The sequence below is a fragment of the Dreissena polymorpha genome, chromosome 3 (genome assembly GCF_020536995.1).
Source record: "Dreissena polymorpha isolate Duluth1 chromosome 3, UMN_Dpol_1.0, whole genome shotgun sequence".
Lineage (NCBI taxonomy): Eukaryota > Metazoa > Mollusca > Bivalvia > Myida > Dreissenidae > Dreissena > Dreissena polymorpha.
Window position 1 is genome coordinate 72,971,252 of NC_068357.1, and position 24,274 is coordinate 72,995,525.

At 34.1% G+C, this 24,274-nt stretch overlaps 1 protein-coding gene across 3 annotated transcripts in view; it reads right to left on the reverse strand.

Moving 5' to 3' along the window:
• Positions 1-4,207: 4,207 nt before the first annotated feature.
• LOC127874745 (protein starmaker-like) overlaps positions 4,208-24,274 on the reverse strand; it is a 21,763-nt gene continuing 1,696 nt past the window's right edge. The window contains exons 1-7 of one of the 3 annotated variants that reach the window (XM_052419329.1): positions 11,714-11,841; positions 11,110-11,215; positions 9,748-9,885; positions 8,767-9,702; positions 8,376-8,476; positions 7,982-8,075; positions 4,208-4,953 (exon numbers count right to left, since the gene is read on the reverse strand). In XM_052419329.1, the coding sequence (XP_052275289.1) occupies positions 4,903-4,953; positions 7,982-8,075; positions 8,376-8,476; positions 8,767-9,702; positions 9,748-9,885; positions 11,110-11,181 (1,392 nt within the window). In that variant the 5' untranslated portion in view covers positions 11,182-11,215; positions 11,714-11,841 and the 3' untranslated portion in view covers positions 4,208-4,902. Of the gene's footprint in view, positions 4,954-7,981; positions 8,076-8,375; positions 8,477-8,766; positions 9,709-9,747; positions 9,886-11,109; positions 11,216-11,713; positions 11,842-24,274 lie in introns of those variants that run through there. The other 2 variants (XM_052419330.1, XM_052419328.1) reach the window with 2 other exon arrangements.

A 24,274-nucleotide genomic window follows, 5' to 3' on the forward strand; every position in this document is an offset into this window, starting at 1 on the left:
TTTAGTACTTACTTGCATTGCATTTCAACCCGCGAGGTTTCGGGTCAATAAGCGGCTATTTGTGAAAGTCATAGTTTATATACAGTTCATCGTCGGAGTTCGCAGAAGGGGTTGCGATCATTGTGTTACACCGGTCTTACTGACAATAACGTAGTGACTGTAATGCATTGCATTCCAATCCGCAAGGTATCAAGGTCAGTTTGTCAGTTTGCGGTCAGTTGCAGAAATCTTTATATAAACGCCGTCTCGTAAACTTTGTGCACTTGAAGTCTGTTTTGATCAGAAAGATACTAAATAAAGATATTCGGCGATATTATTGTGGTATGTCAATCATCGATTTTTAATATGGTTTCAACATTGGCATGATAAGGACCAATTTTGATAAAATTAATTAGAAATATTTATCCATTTAGACCAGTTTATTAAGCATGAGCACAATAATTCACTATACTATAATTATGCAATTAAATAAGATTCGAGTATTGCCGGCTGACCTATATGCACTCGTTTATTTTCATGTTTCTTGTGTTTTTCTATTCTGTAAATATAGATATCTGAGTAATAATATCACATAAAGCATAATAAGCCACGAAATCTGGCGCAACACCCCGTAATTGATTTGCTTATGATGTAGCTAAGAACTGCGCAGAAAAAAAGGCATCCGCTACTTTTTATCTCATGGAGATAACTTTTGATCGTTCATAAACATCGACCACAATCAACGCCGTATATCTTTTTTAAAGATATTTCTTGTTTCAAATAACAGTTGTCAAGAAGCTCCACCTAGTAACATAACATAGTGGTATACAGACAAAGCTATAATATGATATCATAAAAGATTTATTTGTAACCGTTGCTTATCATGTTAATTTAACTGTCGTTTTTTCGGTGTACTAACTATCGTAGTACGATATATGAACACAATTATTAAAAGCCCATTAACAGTAAAACAATCAACGAATATTTCGTACAATATTTCGAAAAATAAAGTTAACACATAAAAATCACGGTTTCTTAAAACAATAGCCAAATTTCAACGCTAGATGTGGTCTGGTAACACATCTAACAAGATTCAAAATGCTATTTCTTTAAAAAAAATGTGGGACAATATATTCAACACATGTTCATGTACCGTGATAGTGTTCGTGGGCGTATGAGTATATATCGTTGCGGGAAATTAAAAAGGAATAGATTGTGCCACAAAAAATAAAAAGGAGCATTTTTTGTACCATATCACATGTAGCGTGAAATTTTGGCTATTGCTATAAGGAAAACTGATTGTTTATGGGTTAACTTCACGACATATTTTGCGAAATATTCGTTGATTTTGAGTATTTATGTTACGAGATAAGAAAGTACACCTGTAAGTTTAATGCACTTTCGTTTTGACTATTCTGAATCGTCGCCCATGAAAAGTAGTTCCTTTCGTATTGATCAAATTATAATAAACAAACAAAAACTTCAGCTGCACAAAATGGAGAGAGACTTGTTAAAGCACTTGGCCATTAATGTATGGCAATGGACTAATTACAATGCAGCCTTTTAAGGCACAAAACCACGAGACACATCACACAAACAACTGCCCTTAAATCCGTCAACAATCGGATAATTGTTTCAATGCTCCGTTAGAACGAACAAAAAACTGAATACACGTGTTGTTGTTTTTGTACAGAGAAATGGGCACATGCAAGCTCGGAAAGTGGAAACAGTAAAGGCAATGGAATCATTTCAAATAAAAGTTTATTTAGTATACTGTGTCATAGGCTATCACTTGTTAAAAACTGAAATTTTGATTATATGAAAAAACAACAAAACTTACCTTAATGTACAAGATTACAATCTGTTTCTGCAACCGGCGTTGACTTTTGCGGTCACGTGACAAAAGTTGTTCATCCCCGGTGTGAAGCTATTGTTTACTTATGATCTTCATGGACGGCCCACTCAGTGTTTGCAGCGATCATTTAATTTATTGATCGGAAATGACTTAACGATAGGCATGCAAAAGTTATTTTATTTATTGCAATATACGATTATACAATTACGTTAACACAATAAAGTGATTTTTCCAAGCAAATACATTCACAATTAAGTCGTATGACCTCTGAACCTGTGCTTTCAATTCGTGTGTTATTAATCTTCTACTTTTAATTGTTTCGTTTTATTTGTTGTACAATAAACCACATATTAAACATGTTTCATATTGCACGTAAAGATTATCAATGTATGGTTCTATTGCATATTTTAAACAGTGGGCAAAATATGTGATTTTTTATATTACACTAAATTAAGACATTCATACAAATGTAGTATAGAGCATTTAAAGACTTGCGTACACCAATAATAAAGGCATGGCATTTCATCTCCTCACAAAAATACGACGCAACATCATTTGCTGTTATAATTCTCATACACATATAAGGTGTTTTTAAAAGGACTCGTTCACCGATGGTCGAAATTACCAATTTCTATCTTTTGGTTACAGATTTTTAAAAAAGACCACTGTACATCAGCGAGCGACAAACAACTAATTAAGTACACATATGTAAATAAAATTTCGTTTATTAGTCATCATCATAAGCATTAAAAACAATGTTAGCGCTATACACGCGACAAAATTGGATAATTTCGATGATTTATTTTGTTAACTTTTAATTTAGTATAACATAAACATAAAGTCACGACCCGGATGGTCGAGTGGTTTATGCGAAGCTTCTAAAATCCAAAGTCACGTGATATAGACTCTTTTTCTTGATTTTTATTTCATGAATTATATTATTGTGCTGCACTGGACTTTTGCGTTGAGATGTTTTCATGTAACAATTTAACTCATTTATGCCTAGCGTCTTGAAAAAAGGCCTTTGCGAACAGCGTAGACCCAGATGAGACGCCGTATATTGCGGCGTCACATCAGTGTCTGCGCTGTTTGCTTAAAGGAAATTCTGTAAGAAATATTTTCTAAATATAGAAACAAATATACTAGACATCCCTAATGTTGGAAATACATTGATCCAATTTAGAAGGATGGAAGAGTCCACTAGGCATAAATGGGTTAAAGGATTTTATGATGAAGTTAAAATGTCCCTTTAACTTACTGGTAAGATACTTACATAGAGCATAACGGTGTTTTTCAAGGTTTTGTGAACAATAAGACAAATAGTGCAATTTTAAAATACATATAGTTCATTTTAAGAGTTCGACATACGCGAGTTCTATATGATTATGTACTATTTTGAGTTGCAAGTCAAATTTTCAGTTAAGTCAGTTTAGAATTTATAAATGTAATTAAATGATTGAGATTTTATTTGAAAAAGTGTCTTGCAATTCCTTGTCAGTATAGAGCGTTTGTAAGCAATATACAAAATGATATTTAAGGTAGCGCACCTCTAATGGGCACATATCCAAATATAATCTAATTAATTATTTTCTTTATCAGCATCATTTCACTGAACTACATGCAAATTTGTAGGTAGGCTTTCCATGCTTTTTAAAAAAATATACCGATTTTTTCAAAACCACCCCCACGCTCGGCTTCTGTCCAGTTTATTTTCACCCCTGGGGTATATAAAAGTTCCATAATTCATTCAAATTTCCAAATATGGGCATGCAGTTGGTGTGTACAGATGCTGTAAAGGTGTTTAAAGTTTAAACAAGATAAAATAAGTATTCTTTTACAGACATTTATTTTTTACAAATTTTTATCTATGGAAGAGCGCCATGAAATGTAAGTGATTTCAGCCAAGTAAAAATTGGGTCGGTTAAAAACAAAGTGTCATAAAATTCAAAATAGTATCATTTAAGTCATATTTTAAACTTAGTTTGTATAGAAACACTATATACAGCAAAAATACCAAGAACTAGACAGTTTTACCGTTTTCTTTTTGAAATAAAAATATGCATTTTTATTTTTAACAGTAAATCACCCAATTTCGCCATAACGTTGTTTTAATTTTAATAATTGAAGAATGTGCATAAAAATTGCAACATATTTAACAATAAATATAGCTTATATGCCATATTAAATCAAATTACGTTAGAAAATAAATAAAACGCGTCGCAAAAAAGTATACGTCGTCGGCAGGATTCGAACCTGCGCGGGAATATCCCAAAAGATTTCTAGTCTATCGCCTTAACCACTAGGCTACGGCACCTAATAGTAGGCTCTTCAACCTTCGAAGAAATCGCGGGAAATCATTAGAGGTGCGCTACCTTAACATCTTCATATATATAATAATACATGAAATATAGTCTTTATGTTATTCGATACAGAACAATTGGATATTTGACGGACAATGTGTGGGGCTGCGTGGGTGTCCAAATAAAGCTATTCATAGCATATTCTGCATATTTAGTAAAGATGTAAACAATAAATAATCAAAATTCACCATTCTTAACACGTTTTGTCGGAAATTGATACAAATCAAACAATACGGAGTTCTTCGATAACAATGCATTTTGAAGTGACATAAGTGGGTTGATCAACTCTTTGTTCTTGAAACATTCTGGTAGGAGGAAACAGTCCAAAATTGTCGTCCGCTGTCCGGAAATTATGTGTAGTAGATCGAATTTCGAATTTAATTATGTTCAAGATCCTTTAACATTTTGTTCAATGTTTAAACAGAATGTCGTGATATAATTGTATAATAAAAAACACTAGACTTTGAATAAAACATAACTAGTCTACACATTTCCAATTATCTTTGGGTGACATTTCTTTTGAAATATACGATGTTTAATATTAAACGTGTAATATAGCATATCATTATTTCCCTAATTTCTTCAATTTCCTATATTTTGCACGTTAATGTTCAGTCAATTCCATTCGTTAATCATTCAAATCTCTCAATCAATGACAGGTCCAGTGTTATATAAAGTAGTCCATGCGATGATTGATGTTTACAGGTTTCATACGGTTATCACGTTGTTTTCAACCCCAGCACCATCCGCTTTTGTTGGCTGAAATAAATCATTTAATGTTCCATGAAACAAAACACGCATCAATGAAATATGTTTGTTGCGACTTTCTTGAAAGTAACATACAAAAACAGAAAGCGGAAGTAACTCTATATATAAAGCGTAAATTTAAAGGCCATAAAGTGATAACACACATATTTTGTACATAATTAGTATTAACAATATTCTTTGGATGTGCGCGTATGTGGACGGTTAAACAAATCCGATGTTTGTCATAAAATGTATTTTTGCAATGTTTTCTCCGTCCTGCCTTTTTAATATTAAAGAGACGGTGCCATTGATACCAGAAACCAAATAAGCAATGCTCAAGAGAAAGGAACATACATTAAAATAATGCATATTTCAAAATGTCAAATAGAGATCGTAAATCAAACAAATTAGTAATAAACTGCAAAAACGCTAGTAAAAAGATGTAAATCACTCAAATGCCACAACGAAACCATTATATCATTTTACGGGGCCTTTTCACGTTTTGGTAAATTGACAAAATTGAAAAAAGTTGTTTCATATTCGCAAATTTTCGTTTTAGTTATGTGAGGAAACCGTAATACTGAACATTTACCATGCTCTAAAATAGCCTTTATATGGATATTTTGACGATTTAAAAACCTGAAAATTATAAAGCGTTGCAACGTGAAACGATTGAATAATTTTGAGAGTTCTGTTGTTGTCGTTATATTTTGTGAAACTTAGAGGATTGCTTATATGTAGTATAAAATACATCTTTTTTTTTAATATGGAAGGATGGCCGAGTTGTCTAATGCGCAGTGGTCTAATTTTTATCCAGGACTCCACGGGTCGGTGGTTCGAGTCCAGCTGAGGGTTCCTTTTATTTTATTTTTTAAAATTTTATTCTTAATTTTTTAATCGAGCTTTTTAGATCCAATGTTAACATTTATCAATATAAAGCATTTAATGACACACTTCAAAACATGCCAAAATCTGTGAAAAGGACCTTTAATGGCGCTCAAACACGATTCAATTCAGTTCGATATTCAACGGAATGTGGAAGAATTCTGGTACAAAACTTAGTGTTGTCCCATCCAATTAGGCACGATGTGAAGTACTTACGTTTCTGTTCACTTTGTTATTAATTTTATCGTCGGAAAAAAACATATATATTGAGCGCATTTATGTAACAGATGTGTGCTGCTATTTTCAACAAAAACGATCATGTATATATGTTTTATAAATACTTGATTCATAACAACATAAACAGTTAGTGTGAATGCTTTTAGATCGCATGAGCACGAAGTGTGCAATGTTCATGCTCAAGGTGGCTATTGTAATCACCTTATGTACGGTGTTCGTCGTCGTTTGCTGCCCAGTGTGTTGTGTACGTCATCAACATTTAGTTCGGAACAGCTCTAGAGGCCACATTATTCACCTCATCTTAATGACACTCGGTCAGAATGTTTATCCGGACAATATTTATGCCGAGTTCAAGTCTGTGTCATGTTCGTCCAAAAACTTTGTTACCAATCTAGTGGTCACATTTCTGCCTCAGTCTTGATACAACTTGCTCAGATTCTTTATTTGGACACTATCTAAGCTTACTTCGATATAGGGCGAGTGCGTCCGGGCATTAGATCACTAGATCAAATCTTAAGTGAAAATGACTTCTTCACACTCTGCAGGACACATTTATGACTCAATCTTGATGAAACCGGCCTGAATGTTTATTTGAACATGTTTTAGGCTGAAGCAACTCTGGGTCAACTGCGTCCAAATATATATCACAAGATCAAATCTGAGAACAAACTTGTAACCACTCTAGTAATAAATTAAGCGTCTGAAACATGTACGACAACTCTTATTAAATTTGAATTTTAAAGCAATAAGGCAATTACTTCCCTTTAACTGCATTGTTTTCATGATATTCAGTTACTTGTGTGTTCAAGGGTGTGGTATTGATATTCAATGTTCGATTACTTTTATGCCTCCTTTCAAAGAAGGCAGCATACAGAGGTCTCACTGTCCGTATTTACGTTTGTGCAAAATATCCTTTTACATCCATAACCTTGCTATATATTGATGGATTTTAAATTAAATTTGCACATACGTCAACCACGATAAGATGACCTGTCTCGCGTGGCACCCGTCTCCCTACATTAAAAGGTCAAGATCAAACGTAATGGTTAAAGGTCGAACAGGGCCATAAAACAGCTCGATAATTCCTTTATTAGCCATAAATTTACCATGTATTGAGACATTTTAAAATAATTTGGTACAAAAAGCGTTATACGTTGAACTTTATGTCGCATGTAGAAACCGGCTCCCTGCATCAAACGCCAATGTCAAACGTAAAGATAAACAGTATAATTTTGTCATTAAATAGCCTGATAATGTCTGTCTCCTCCTTCAAAGGTCACACTCAATAGCCCAAAATTTATTTTTAAAAACAGCTCGAACATTCATTTATTAGCCATCACTTCGCAATCTATTACTAGTACACAGATCATAAACAGCTCATACTACCGTAACAGTAAACTGTTTACGATGAATTACAACTTATGACCACTACGCGGACACGGCATTTCGTGTGTAAAATATGCCTCCATACTTAAGATGTCATAATCATTTTTACGGGTCAAAGATCAAAAGCTACGAAACAACTTGTAAATGCTGTATTTTTTTCATTTATAATTCAATGTAATGAGAACTTACTACACATTACTACCGTGAGGGGACTGAGTATCACGTGTACCATCCGTCTCATTACCTCAAAGGTCAAGGTTACACGTAGATGTCACAGGTCAACTACTAGCTTGTGTTTGACATAAACACACCGGTATTGAGACAAAAATGGAATGAGGGGGTATCCGTTACTAAGTTCGTTCGTTCTGTTACGTCATGTTTTTAACAATTTGATGTGTGTGAACTCAAATGAACTCAAGGCCATCATAGCGTTTTTGTGTTTGTGTTTTGTTTTGTCTTTATGGCCTATTATCGCACAAAAGAATATTGCCACTGAGTGCAGTTTTAAAGATATAATTTAAATAGAAGATACCTGATTGGAGTCGAGTTTCCATTCGCTATCTACCAAGTATTTATATGTGTATTCGCCGGGCTTAAGGTTGAGCGTTACGGTAAAAACTCCATCCCTGGTAAACGAGAAAATATTAATTACAACAGGTTACATTTTCATGGCAAGATTTTTAGTAAGCATATTATATTCTTTTTTTTTCCAAAGCCTATTAGCTGTTCTATATACTTATGTTAAAATGAATGAAAGATGTTCTTTACAAAATGTGAGAAATGTTCCTCCTACAAAAAATTAAAAATAAATCTATATATTGAAACACATTGATAGATCTACTGTTTCGTGTTCACATTAACGTATGTACTTTTGCACTATATAGGTACACAGGATTATTGTTATTACTAACAATTATTCCACTCACTTTTTAGCTAGTAAAAATTTATCGCCCCAATCGTTGAATGAACCGGCTAGTTGAACATCGCTTGCTGCTCCCTCCCAACGGAATTCTTTTGCCACAGTTATCTGATTAAAATAAAATAATTATCAAGTGAGACATTATTTTAAGGCTATTTTTATGGAGGACAAACAGGCGTAATGAGTGTTTTATGGGTTATGTTATTAACATGCATGGAGATACCAAGTCCGCCGTAAGTACTACATATGATAATTTTCATTCACAATAATCCAATTTGTTAATACACGCCGAATAAATTAAACGTTCAGTAGATGTAAACAAACCAAAAATATACATTTCAAACAACACTTTCCGTAGAGCAATCACATGCATGATTACGATTGCGAAAACGACAAACCTTTGATTCATCAACAGTTTTTATTTCGTTTTTAGTTTCTTCTTCTTCATTCTGTTCTTGTAATTTGTCCTTCGATTCTGTAATATCTTCTGTTTTCTCATCCTCGTTCGTATCACTTATTGCACGTTCTTCTGTGTTAGATTCTCGTTTATCAGCGATATTAGTTGCATCTTCTTTAGTTTCATCTGTATCAACAAATTTAGCAGCATTTGTGGCAATATGAACTTCTTTACCAGAAGATTGCGTTTCATTCTCGTCGGCTTTACCTTTTTCCTCGATATGTATTTCTTGTTCTGTTTTATTTTGTACCACAATATCTTCTGCGTTCTTCTTTACGATGCCTTCATCGGCAGCATTTTCAATCTTGTTAAGTTGTTTATCTTCTTCCGAAGAATCTGGTTTCGCGGTGTCTTTTGTCTCATTATCATTCGTGCTTTCTGTATTTTCAGTAGATTCCGTTTCATCTGTATCATTTTTATCAGCTGATTTCTTCTCAGAAATATGTGTATCACTTTCTTTTTCTACGGTCGTTCTCGGTTCAGAATTTGGCTTGTCATCTTGGTGGGTCGTATTTTCTGACTCAGTTTTTGTTGTTGTTTCAGCCTTTGTTTCAGTTTCGATTATTTCTTCTTTTGTTTCAGTCTTTTTCAGTCCTTCAATTTTCACCTCGTCTGTGCTTTTATTTGCCATTTTATTATCTGCCTGTTCTTCTTTACTTTCTTGTATTTTCGTATTTTCTGACTCAGTATTTGTTGTTGTTTCAGCCTTTGTTTCAGTTTCGATTGTTTCCTCTTTTGCTTCAGTATTTTTCAGTCCTTCAATTTTCATCTCATCTGTGCTTTTATCTGCAATTTTATTGTCTTCCTGCTCTTCTTTATTTTGTTGTGTTTGGTCTGATTTTTTAGGACTATCTGATTCGGTATTTTCAGCGTTTGCCTTTGAATCCTTAGGACTATCTGATTCGGTATTTTCAGCGTTTGCCTTTGAATCCTCTTCAGCAGCGGTATTTTCGACTTTCTTGCTTTCACCCTGATCCTCAGCTGTTGGCGCTTCTCCTTCTATGTTGTCATTTTCTGTCTTTGCTGCAACATCGTCGGCATTATCCGACTCTTCATTTCCCTATATAGATTAAACGACAAGCATGCGCCATTCACATTTTGTAACACGTATTAGTACATGTAATGCATTGGAATATGTTCTAGGATTTCTCAAATAACCATTTACCCTATACGTATATTTCAAACTCTTCACCCCCAAAAAATAATACATTAAGCAAAGTTTGTCAGGGATCTTTTTTAAAATACATATATTATCCTCATGCAACCATGCGCTTTGGCATGCAGCCATGCACACATTTATTATGTAATTGTTGCATCCGGTATTAGTAGAACTATACAGAGTATTTTTATGTCACGTTTTGTGTTTATTCCTTATCTTAAATCATAATTGTATACTGTGAGCAGATAAAATAAATGTTCTATGTTCTCATTGTTAAAATACGCTGTAATTTCATGTTTTATATAACTAGCTGAATTTTGGTGTCAATAGTCATAACGATACAGATGGATTCTTAATAATAAGTAGTTCAACGTATTGCAATAATTACCTGGCAAACACGACAAACTTCACATATATATCAGAAATGAAAACTTTTCTTTTTCGTAAGTGTAATTACTGAAAATGATTTAAATTACAGGTTGTATCATCGTCACGTTGGTGGTCATTTTTTGAGTAAATCCAAGTTTAAGTCTCATATGTAAATGTTAACTATACAAAATATCCATAAAGGCTACTGAAACAAAAAAGTTAAGCACACATTCGACACGAAAGCTACAGGAATTTGGAAAAAAAAGACGTACGCATTATGCAAAACTAAATGTCTTTTAAGAATTTAAAAACACCACTAAAATCACTGTTAAATAATGTATAAGCGCTCTGTGTACAACACTTATTTAACTACTTCCTTGGATGCATGGTATTTATGTATTCACACTTTTTCTTAAATGTGTTCATGAATGTACTTCAATGTTACATGTGTCACTACACTAACAATAAAAATCCGAGTAAATACAGGGAAGGAGCGTGGGCATAATTATTGTCGGGGAATTAAATAGCAATTTTAAGTCGACCGTTTACAATTTCATAGTACAATATCTTTTAGTATGAGTGCCTTTTTAAGATATTGGTTTCACGCGTGTCACAGCGCGATGGACACATATTTATAATGCTTTAAAACTCCATGCACATGGTTAAGATTATTCGTACCTTCTGAATTATATTATGCCGACAAAATAATGTTCTTATCAACTGATATTTTTTTTTCCTTCGGAATTGTATTCTTACCTCCGTTTTTCCTGCAGCATTATCGCCATTCTTGTCTTTATTGACCTTCATTTTACCGCCTTTATTCCCCATGGTTGATTCTTATCAACGCGAACGATGAATTTATCTAAAATAACAAGAGACATTTTAAGCAAACTTTAAAAAGAAAAAAATCGAGAATGATTGGGAGTTTATTCAAAAGCATGAAATCCGAATCAAAGTGTTTTCTTTACAAAATATACGACATTCCTCGGTGCATACTTGATAAACAGGACTTGGATAGATGTTACAGACTAGACACAAATCGAAATATAACACTGTGTAGCCTAAATCAGTGTGTTTAAACTAATTAATTTAGTTCATTATACTCGAGCATTTTATTTTTTTGCTGACTGTCAATGTCAATGTTAAACATGCTCGCATTATAGAATAGCTTACTGACTTTTAATCAGTGATACTACAAATACAACACGGTACTACAAATGAAATAGACCGTTACTATTGTAGGTAATGTAACAAACGCAGAGCGCCACCAGTATGTATTAAGTGTAAACTTATATAATGCCATCTGTAAAACACTACAAAATGGCATTAACACTTATAAATAATAAAACAATATACGTACTCTAATTTAAATCCTGAACCAATTGCCTTAAACCGCAATTAATTACAAGTTGAAATACAAGAGATTTTTTTTTGTTCCTAGCTCATGTGACAGTTAAAGTCATGTGAAACACTTATTAGTGTACAGTTACCGATGATAAATACGGTGGTATTTTATTCATAGGAGTGAAAAACATGGTGGGAATAAGAAGTTTTTTGATCTCAAGTAGACTGAATCCTCAATAAGTGTGTGACATTTCAATAGCTGCACTCTCCCAATTTTGGTAGTTCTAAATGGCATGGGTCATTAAGGATGTGGTTTGTTTTGAGATTATTTGAGTGACTTCCAAAAACAACTCGTTCAAAACTGTAAAGCACTCTTTATAGTTTAAAGCACAGTTTTTACCAATCCACGTGTTTATACATGTTCATTGCACGTATAATAAAACCCGATTCTAATTAATAAGTATTTGTAATGAAACTTTTCAAGTTACTATTTTCAACGTTTGGTGTTATCCATTTAAGAGATAGTTGTTTTATTTTGCGGAGAACCGGTGAGTAAAATCGTCATTGTACATGTACAAGCGTGGTTATATGTTTAACTTTTAAGTTCGGTTATAATGGACCTACAATGATGTACTTAAGTAATTTCTTGATTACCAACTAAACAGTACCCCAAACATATCAAATATCGTTAATCACCACCGGATGCAATATCATTTTTACCACAACATAACAATGACTGTTTGCTCAATCAAGTTTCTCATTTGGTCAACTTCAATTTCTTTAGTTTATTTTTAATATACAATGCCAAAAGTACCCGCCTGTGACAGATGCGTCAACGTAACCATTCGGACAAATGAATGAATAGTTTAGACACACGAACACGACACCATCTATTCTGGAGAATTGTTGTATAAGTAAGTATTTAATATAATCTTACATAGGTTCATATACGTGTATATAATATACATATATACGCCATTTATTTAACGTCTTATACAAGAAAATATATAGCGACATTAATTGCGAGGTATATAAAAAAATATTTTCAGACGTGATTGTGGTTTTCGATTTAAGACCTTATTGTGACATTTGATTGCATAACCTACCCTACACCCCCTGATAGTAATTAAAGGTGCTTAGAACGCGGGTATGTATACAGACCCCGTGATACGTAACATCTTCCGTTTAATAATAACTGTTCATGTAAATAACAAACAAGTATGCATGTATATTATCATTATCTTGTCAACCTGTTTGATAAAATAAAAAGCACATTCAATATGGGAAGCGGTGTTATTATCCTTAAAATACTTCTTTGACGGATTAATGTATAATATTGAGCATATCCCCATGCATATAACTTATGTTCATTTTGAATATGTAATCGGTTTGTATTGCGTTATATTTGAACATTTTGGCAGTTTAAATGTCCACTCCCTGATGCACTGTTTTCTCTCGTACTATATTACTTGTTTACACAATAGGTATGAGGAAAAAACGTTATAATTGTCATAATTTATCACCATAATGTTCAAGCTCGCCATACATCAGCCTGCAATTACAAGAATGTGGGTTTGCAGTGTATGACAAGACGGATACAAATGTTCGTGTAGTTTGAGGTTAGAATGCGGTTTTTGCGCAGTGAGAGCCATTGAGTGTAAAACCGTTTAAAACTTTTGGACCACAAGCGTTGACTACAGAAGCAAAGAGCAGATATTATCCTTTGTCATTGTTGGAGCTAAACTAGTAAGCATCCCGATAAGCGTCCACAACGGGACTAAACCCATTTATGCCTAGCGTCCTGAAAAAAGGACTTTGCAAACAGCGTAGACCCAGCTGAGACGCCGCATGATGCGGCGTCTCATCTGGGTCTGCGCTGTTTGCTTAAATGAATTTCTTTATGAAATATTCTAAATATAGAAATAAATATACTTGACACCCCTAATTTTGGAAATAAATTGATCCAATTTACAAGGATGGGAGAGTCCACTGGGCATAAATGGGTTAATGTATGAGCCACACAGACTAATCAGAAACGACTCTTTTCGCCTTAACTTGATTTTCGCTTAGAAGATCGGAAAAAACCCTCGTGGTGATGATTATATTTCTCGCCTGCTAATGTTTATTTTCATTAATATTTTTTATAGGTATTCTTTCAAAACTTCCATTGTCTTCTTATATTTTATCTAAATTTACGAAGAAACAAAAATACTTATCTAGTTATATTGCGTAACTGTTTTTGTAGCAAGGCACCATGATTGATTGAGACAACAGACTCGTGGAAAACGAGAGTGCTTACCGTTTTCGCGCATCATTACGACTGATTTCTCACATTTTCGTATTAATTTATTACGTTCAGGTTGTCATCTGCTGAAGACATTAGATTTAGTGTACAGGAACTATTTCTAGCACTGGCTAAACTGGGCCGTTGCACATATAACAACTGTGTACATTGCATAGTCATCATGCAACGCAGTTTGCCATCTGGATTGCTTGTAAGAACAGAGATTGCAAGCTTAAATCGACATGGCGCAACGTGCAAAGTGACAGTAATGCTCTTTCACATGTTTCCTGAAACAAACGTAGTCTGACAAATAAATTGCCGCTCACCTCCCCCTCCAGTTTACACACCTCTGGTGTCTATGCGCACTTAACAGCTATAGAATTTGGTTATCGAACATCTTTATTTACAAGTTTATTTCCTTGTCTTAAACGATGACTTGAACATTTCAACAAAATATTTGACTTGTTTTGATATTCTCATTAAAAAAGACTCTGTTAGTACTACTAGTATATAATGTCCGGCTTGATTTAATTATTGGGTTGAGAAGTATATGTGTGCAAACGACACAACCACTGAAGCTAACACGTATTCTGAAGTAAATGAAGATTGTTATCTTGACATTCAAAACAAAGCAAAAGGAATTCACCGCCATCCCCACGATTGTTCATAATTATTCGCAAACAATGACGAAGTAAATGTTTCGGCTAAAAGATACAACAATATAGTATTTCGGGACTTGCACAGTGCAAATTATAGATAATTTAAAATTCTACTCGTTTTAAGTTTCGGTCATTGACAGAAAGACTTAAAAAACCAATCTCGTTCAGCATGTCCACAACTGTATTCATATTGTCGAATTATTTTGTTGCTTTGACTAAAAACATGGGCAAACATAATTCTATTATGTTAATTAATTAGGCCGCGCTCTATGAAAAGGGGGTTTAATGCATGTGCGTAAAGTGTCATCCCAGAGTAGCCTGTGTAGTCCGCAAAGGCTAATCAGGGACGACACTTTCCGCTTTTATGATATTTTTCTTTTAAAGAAAGTCTCTTCATGGCAAAAATTCAGTTAAGGCGGAAAGTGTCGTCCCTGATTAGCCTGTGCGGACTCACTTAACGCACATGCATTAAACCCCCTTTTCACAAAGCGCGGCTCAATTATAGGATCATATAAATAAATGTGGATCAATAAATTCGTTGCACACCTTTGCAACCGAAGGACGTCAGTTGCTCGCCTTTGATAAGATTATTTAAACAGGATAAGATGCAGTAATATTAGGAGAACGCCATAGACAGACGCGGTATACGCGTTTGTCGAGTTCATAATTTTAATTGCTTGTTCCTTGTGACTATGTTTTTGTTGCTGTTTTATTAATATGCAATGTTTATTAACTAATCTTAAATGACTTCAAGTGAATTGATGATCATTTTCTTCGATTTTTAGAAAAATGATCGTATGCAATTCATATGTAATTAATTGATTTGTTTCATGTATCGAGCTGATTATTGTGCCTGTTATTAATTATATTTTGCATCCTTTTAACATAAATTAATTAAACGGAAACACACACACACCATAACAAACACTATAATCAAAGCATTTAACCACCGTTATTTATTTGAAGTATATGAATTTATATGAGGTAAACGATTGTAATCAATATTAATGTTCTTACGATTATAGCTTTCCTTGCCAATGACTCAACGCTAACAAAATAATACTATTTGCTATAGCTCAATAATGCTCGTAGACGTCGAGCGAAGTCTAATGAAATACAATCTAAATGAACAATCTTGCAATACTCATGAACACGTGTCAAGTAAGTGATCTTAAACTCTGGACTGCACGTATCGCACCAACATGACGAAATAGACCCGCGTGCGATAACTTACGAATTCACGATAGACTACTTCCCCATTTAACGGAATCATGCTATTGGTCGTTTTACTGCATCCTTATGAACATTTCAGAGAAAAGCATTAAGTCATGAGAAAGGTTAGCTCTATTCATATAAGTAATCTTTAAAAAGCATTTATTTCCAAAACCACTGTGTAACGGATGTATTAATCGTTCGGCAATCGTGCCCTCTAAATTGTTTAATCTGATAATATACCGAATGTTTTATGAGAGCTTTGCAATTAAGTGCGACTACAACTACATTATGAGTGTTAAAGAATGTATGTAATTATACGCGGTTTATAATCAAATTTAAAAACAATTTACTATGTAGCAAGCAATCAAATAACGTCAAAATTACAAATTGTTGCACATAAATGCGCATTCATTTTTCTTAATTATAACATTATGTAAAAAGTTGATACTTTTCGTGAACATCAGTTGAATTCACTCCTTCGCTGTTGGCTTCATTATCATCATGCGCCTCATTTATGTGCGGCAATCTGGACATTTGAGTGTGCACTATTTAAGGACGTGTTAATCATTTAACCCTACTTAAATTGCTGATAGCCCTGACTTTTTTTCCGTCAACAGAGATAGAGACCGACTTTGAAAAATGCATCAAAGATTATATCACAAGAACGTACGTCACATAACATGTACATTTTTTTTATCTTCCTTTGTTTCAAATAAATAAATCGAAGCATACATGTAAACTCTATCATTCCAAATTCGATCAATTCACTGTCAGACAATTTCGACGTGTTTTAGTGTCTTAGTACAGACCTTTTTATTGCTATCACACATTATGCGGCAACCAAATCAATATGCAAGAGGAATGAACTCAGGTACCAGTGACTGTCTGCAAATGAATGAAACGAAACCGTGTGTGTTTTGTCATCGTACGGATGTTACAATTACTTAAAGATTTTATATCCGGCGTGTTAATCTTACATAGTTTTCTGTTGCTTAGATGTTACACGGACTAGCCTTATATACCGGTACACACGCTATATCGTTTTAATGCAACAGTTAAATTGTAATTTTTCGTAGGATTTCTTTGTTGTTGATAAATTTTTATCTGTTGTCTTTGTATTGTAAGATAATTACTGGTATGGTCATTTTGGAATGTGATATTAATACATAATGTCTCGTCGCTGATAAAATCTACTATGTCCATACATTGTATATACTTTGTTACGTAACCTTTTACATTTTATTATGTTAGGCAACAATCAAACAATGCATTTGATAAACAATTTTGCTGAAAAAAAACTCCATCGTTTGTATTAATAATTTTCCGGGGTGTTTAAACTAGACCTTATAATATAAAATATTATTGTACACAACAGTGTTAAAAATTAATAACGTCCGTTGCTGTCACGTGCGGAGAAGGAAATATATGAGAACGGATTCTTTAAACTGATAAAAGAATGTGTCACTCTAAAGTTTCTGCGTTGTTGATATAAACAATTGAGAAATGTGCAGTTTGGTGGTGACACAAAACATGTTTGCGTTGTGCAGCGTATGCAACCACATGCTTTGGGGTTTACATGTGCAAGAGTTTGCACACACAACTCTAGCACAAAGACACTTGCTTGCAAGTTTATTTGCTTTAGTGTTTTGCGCAACTGTTATACAGGGGTCTTGTTTACAATAGGGAACATCAGAGTTGCAAATAAACTTACATCCGATTGCAATATAAAGCTTACATTAACAACGAAACAGTGTCCTTGTTAAATCGGCTAGTCCTTAATTTAAGCAAATTGACTAATTGCTCATACAACACAAGAAACCGTCGGGGACGGGTGATGCTCCCCAAAGTTTTTTTTGGCACAATATTGCACTATATATTCAGATAAAAGGAAACGTCTTGAGGAGCATAACTTTGGACAAAATAATACGATCGATGGTTTAGCAACTTAAAAATTTCAAAGGGCCATACCTCTCTAAATTAATCATCTAACCCGAACCTACTAATAAAATGCGCATCTCCTCAAGGTAGTTAAGATTCCCATAAAGCTTCATTGAAGTCCAGTCAGTAGTTGGGGAAAAATAGCCCGGACAAGAATCGCACTATATGTACAGTTTATAGAAAATTTCAAAGGGCCATAACTCTGTAAAAAAATCATCCGACCATAACCGGCTGATAATATGCACATCTCCTCTTGGTAGTGAAGCTTCCCATAAAGTTTCAATGAATTCCCGTAATAAGTTGCTGAGAAATAGCTCGGACAAGAATTGCACTATATGTACAAAGGAAAATTTCAAAGGGCCATAACTCTGTTAAAAATCATCCGACCAGAACCGGCTGATAATATGCACATCTCCTCTTGGTAGTGAAGCTTCCCATAAAGTTTCATTGAATTCCGGTCATTAGTTGCTGAGAAATAGCCCGGACAAAAATTGCACTATATGTACAGTTAATGGAAAATTTCAAAGGGCTATAACTCTGTGAAAAATCATCCGACCAGAACTGGCTGATAATTTGCACATCTCCTCTTGGTAGTGAAGCTTCCCATAAAGTTTCATTGAATTCCGGCCATTAGTTGCTGAGAAATAGCCCGGACAAGAATTGCACTATATGTACAGTTAATGGAAAATTTCAAAGGGCCATAAATCTGTGAAAAATCATCCGACCAGAACCCGCTGATAATATGCACATCTCCTCTTGGTAGTGAAGCTTCCCATAAGGTTTCATTGAATTCTGGTCATTAGTTGCTGAGAAATAGCCCGGACTAGAATTGCACTATATGTACAGTTAATGGAAATTTTCAAAGGGCCATAACTCTGTGAAAAATCATCCGACCATAACCGGCTGATAATATGCACATCTCCTCTTGGTAGTGAAGCTTCCCATAAAGTCTCATTGAATTCCGGTCATTAGTTGCTGAGAAATAGCCCGGACAAAAATTGTGCACGGACGGACACAAGGACACACGGACGGGCAGACGAAGCGGCGACTATATGCTACCCCAATTATTATTTTTGGGGGAGCATAACAAATTATTTTTTTACACACAACAATGAGGTAAAACTGATACACGCTGGGGCACCGCATACCCGGTATACAAGCTTAAGTGAGGCCCTCAACCTAGTCCGAACGTGATGATTGATCCCAAAATAAGCATCATACGGAAACTTGGTGTAAGACATTGACATATAATCCTCAAATAGCAGGCAACTCGGACGACGTTAATCGATTTATAGTAGTTTAACAATAGCCTGTTTATTATTAGCCGCTTATAATAAAACTAAATGCATATGGCGTTACGTAATTTTGAAATATTGTAACGCAATTACGAAAGTGTGCATTTGGCACAACAGTATTATATTGCAATGGTAGTCTGTATTTACTTTAAAAGGGACCGTCAACCAGGATTGACAAAAAAAGAAAAGTTCCAAAATAACGTATTTTTTTACAATTATTAGTTTATATTGATTAAAATATCACGTCTGTTATATTACACTACCTGAAAAAATTCATATTTTCAGTATATTCGGTAATAAAATTTCGCGATGTGAAATCGAAAGTACATCGCGAAAAATAGGTGGCATAGCGATATACACACTATAAATAACGCAAGTAGATTGATCATTTTGTATCTTCAATTTATTCAATTCACTACGCATGCACAATTTGCATTCCTGGGTTTACCACGTGTTGATGATAATCAATCTACTTGCGTTATTTATAATTAACTGGTACCTGGTACATGTACCCAGTAAAATTTATTACCGAATATGCTGAAAATTTGAAAACTTAATTACTTTTTTCAAGTAATGTAATATACCAGTCGTGATATTTTGATCAATATAAACTAATAATTGTAAAAAATACTGTATCTAAGAACTTTTCTTTGTTCGTCGTTTGTGATTGACGGTCCCTTTAAGCAACTTTGACATTCACATTTTGTTAAATGCATTTGTATCATTAATAATTCATTTGTTTACATTGAAAAAAAGACAGTTGAGTGTATAAAATGTTCATATATAAATAATGTAACTGATTGCGATAATTAATTTGTTTTTAGAATAGTTCTACATTTGAACGCATTGATTTCTTGTATTTTATGTGCACGCATCTTTGCCTTCGACTCTATAATTGTCGGTGTTACTTAACATACAAATCTGCATTGTGCTTTACGTTTATGAAGTCACTGATTTGTATGATTTTGCTCGTTTATTTAAAAAAACAAACAAATTCGATGTTTTTACAACTTTGTCTTTCCAAATATAAATTAACTAGATTAAGTTGAGTTTTTAAAAAGTTTAATTCATGTTTTTGATTTATATTAAAATAAATAATAATACTTCATATAATGTATTATTAAACAGTTGATTCAATGAATATATCGATTACCATACCCTATTGATACTAAAAAGCAAACTTCCTTAAAAATAACTTTAAAGTATAACGATATACATAGTTTACCAAGTGGACAACCCATCTACAAGGAATGTACGTTCGCTTGTTTTTATATTAAGAACCGTGTAGTAAACTTATGTGACACAGATGTACAATTGACAGCTCTAAATGGGTCCTCCATGAGTCTCTGCTGTCCATTGGCACGCGGAAACCATTAGTCAACGTCGGACAAGAGTTCACGGAGCCTATTAGCTGAGAACGCGACCCACGCGCTAAATTAAAAGCGGCAACGTGACACTTGACGCTCAGGTCGCTATGAATAATAACTGAACGATGTAAAAGACACGTTTTCAAACCTGGAAAACAGGTCTTCTGAACATGTAATTATTTCAAATCTAATATACACTACAATCGTGTGAATGAATAATCTTGGAAATAAAAAGGTAAAACATAACTGTGCCAACATGACGCCAACTATGTGTGGGATGACAAAATTCCGTGGGGACCCATTTAATATTTCATTTGATTGATTAAAGTACAGAAAACTTCATAGAAAAAAGTAACTAAATTAACGCTCTGTCTTTGCCATAGAAACTTTAACTTTGGCGATATTAAATACAATCAGTTTTTACAGGAAACCATGGCACTTCCAAATAAAATATCATTACAGCGAATTTATTTTCTCATTCACACAAGTAAATTCATTCAAATACTTCGAATCTAAATCTGTTAATTGCAAAATATATTGAGTGTAACTGAAATTAGTCAGTGTGTCAAACACTAAACACTAAAAAGGGATATAATTGTGTTTTCATAGTGTACAAATCCTTTATCGTCTTCATTTTATTTATTTGGTAAACATTTTAAAGAACGCAAGAACAGATGTAAAAACGTCATCAATCGTATTCATGTAATGTACAAGCGTAGTTTTCGTTAAAAATAAGTTTTCAAACAGCCTCTGCATAAGGACATGGTAAGATACCTAAAACCATGGTGCAGTGCCTTACATCAAAGGCGCCAAATTCGGATAGCAGAAAACATCATGTGCATGGCTCGCAAGATGTTATGCAATCGATATGCAGCGCCGCAAAATGTCGCCAGCTTGTTCAGTATTGCTGTTACTCATTCGGTTATCCATATTGATCAGACGGAATTGGCCACTTTTAATGTCACAGAACTCAATATGTAATAAAGCAGATGTTATATTATGCATTTAAAGATTTTTGTCGGTAAATTGGGATATTAATACGCCAGATCGCGTTCAGTAGTTTTTTTAAACTGCGGTTGTTTTGTGCAAACTGAACGGGCACTATTGTAATTCCTTGACAGAAGATTAACCAAGACAGTCACGGCGGTGGGTGTTGTTTTTTTTAACCCAGTTATGCCTAGTGGACTCTCTCATCCTTCTTTATTGGATCAATTTATTTCCAAACTTAGGGATGTCTAGTATATTTATTTCTATATTTAGAATATTTCTTACAGAAATTCCTGACGCATCATGCGGCGTCGTATCTGGGTCTACGCTGTTTGCCAAGGCCTTTTTGTCTAGACGCTAGGCATAAATGGGTTAAACAAAAATGACTGGTTTTGTGTTGTTGCTTAATGTCATTTCTTGGTTTAATTATTATTCAAGCAAAGCAATTAGCTGTGAACATAACTTTATGACCAATTTATACCATGGTTTTGTATTTCGGCACGCTATATTATACTTGCATAAACCAGGTAAAACAAATAAAAAATGTTTATGTGTGTAACTACAGCAATCATGGACATGTATATCGTGCTAGAATCTCAACATCATAATTCATTTCAACATTCTTCCCCAGAGACACCAAGTACTGGTTCTATGCCCAGGAAACGGACTCGGGAGCGTTTCGAATAAGCCTTAGCCTTTCTATGCAATCGAGCTATAATAAATATGTTTAAACTAACATTCTTCAAACCGACTTTGTTTCCGTGTCATGCTAATGAATCCGTTAAAGGAGAGCACAAGAAAGAAGGTTACAAGTACTCGACAAATACGCATTTACAAGTGGTGTTGCAGACGACTAATGAGGATGAAAAATGAACGTCACTGTTTAACAAGGCTCATGTAGCTGAACAATCAGGATGAAAAATCACGCAATTTCATAGAGATACGGACACGCTGCAGTATGTATTTTAGTGAGCACAAACATTCACGTCAAAATGTGGAGCACAAATAAATGAACTGGTATACAGTGACAGAGTGATGTTTCTATAAAAAGCAAATGGTCGAATGAAGAACGCGTGTTAATAATGCGACATCCATACGTGAATATAAACATGTTTTTCTTCCTTGAAAATACCCATACACAGTAAATAATTCCTAGAAACTAATACTGATTCTGCTTTGTTTATCTGGTTAAAATTCTACGTTTTTACTAGAAGGGACAGTAGCATAACAGGTAAAATAGATGACCATGACATGACGATGGGTGTTAGTGTTTCTATGTACAGTTCAAGTATAATGCGTATAATTGCACGTGTGTTAATTGACTTTTAAGTATGAAATTGTACTCGTCAAATTGTATGAACGGCTAAGCAAAACAAATTGCTTGGAAAAAGAAAACGAAAGCTTTATTGTGTCATTGCTATTCTGATCATACCACTATAGGCTGACTGTGTAATTCCCCTTATAACTCAATCGTACAGCAAACTGTTCATGCCAAAAATTACGAAAGAAAAATGACCTTAATGTTGTTAATAAATCAAGGTTCTTTTTATAGTACACCCTAACCATTTTATGAGGCGAGCTCAATAGTTTGAATTGCAATTTAAGTGTGCTTCGCTTAAGTAAAAGGAAAACGCGTAATGTACTTATATGTTAAAATTTACCGAGGCTTAAAGGGGCCTTTTCACAGATTTTGGCATTTTTTAACTTATTCACTAAATGCTTTATATTGATAAATGTAAACATTGGATCGTAAAAGCACCAGTAAAAAATCAAGAATAAAATTAAAAAAAGGAAAAGAACATTGCCCGGAGCAGGTTTCGAACCAGTGACCCCTGGAGTCCTGCCAGAGTCCTGAAGTAAAAACGCTTTATCCTACTGAGCTATTCCGCCGAGTACACATTCTTGACGTATTTTATACCTTATATAAGCAATCTTCGTAGTTGCACAAAATTTAACGACAAAAACAGAACTCTCCAAATTATTCAATCGTTTCGCGTTGCAACGATTTATAATTTTTAGGTTTTAAAATCGTCAAAAGATGCATATAATGGCTATATTAGAGCATGGTAAATGTTCAGTATTACTGTTTCCTCTCAAATATCAAAACTAAAACGAAAATTTGCGGATCTGAAACAACTTTTTTCAATTTTGTCAATTTACCAAAGCGTGAAAAGATCCCTTTAATACGTTACATTCATGCTAAAGGGAGTTGTTCAGAGAGCATGAGAGGTTGCGCTTTTTTAAACTTTTTAAAGGATGTTATTCCGACAGTTTCATGGCGTATTGGTTATTTAAGTAATGTAAGCGAGATCGTATTTAAATCGAGAGAAACAAGACGTAGGCAAATTATAAGCGTATGTTTTTATAATCATGGTGCACACGGATAAAATGGCCGATGAACTGAATGAGTTCAAGTTCCAAACAAGTTTCAGTGTTTTATATCTCAAGAGCCCAGCTAGAAATAGATAATTCAGTACGTCAATTGGTTGAAATAAATCCAAAAGCTGAATGCATGTAGACATGGTCTTTATTTTGCATACATCGAGAACAATTAAATGCGTATGAGTTGTTCACTGGTATATGATTCTTTCACATTGTGAACTGCTTTTTCTAAAGGTGTTTTAACGCAAGATCGTGTAATGTGCATTTTACCGGTATAAAGCGCGATATCATTTTACTAATTAATCACGCTAATTTCAAGTTACATCTTTTGGTGTAGACTATATTGGTTCATTTTAGAGTCTGTACAGCCTTTGAAGTTGGAGATATTATGTCTAGTGTGGCGTTTGTTTTGTGCTTCACTGTGAACAATCGGCTCATTTTCATAATTCA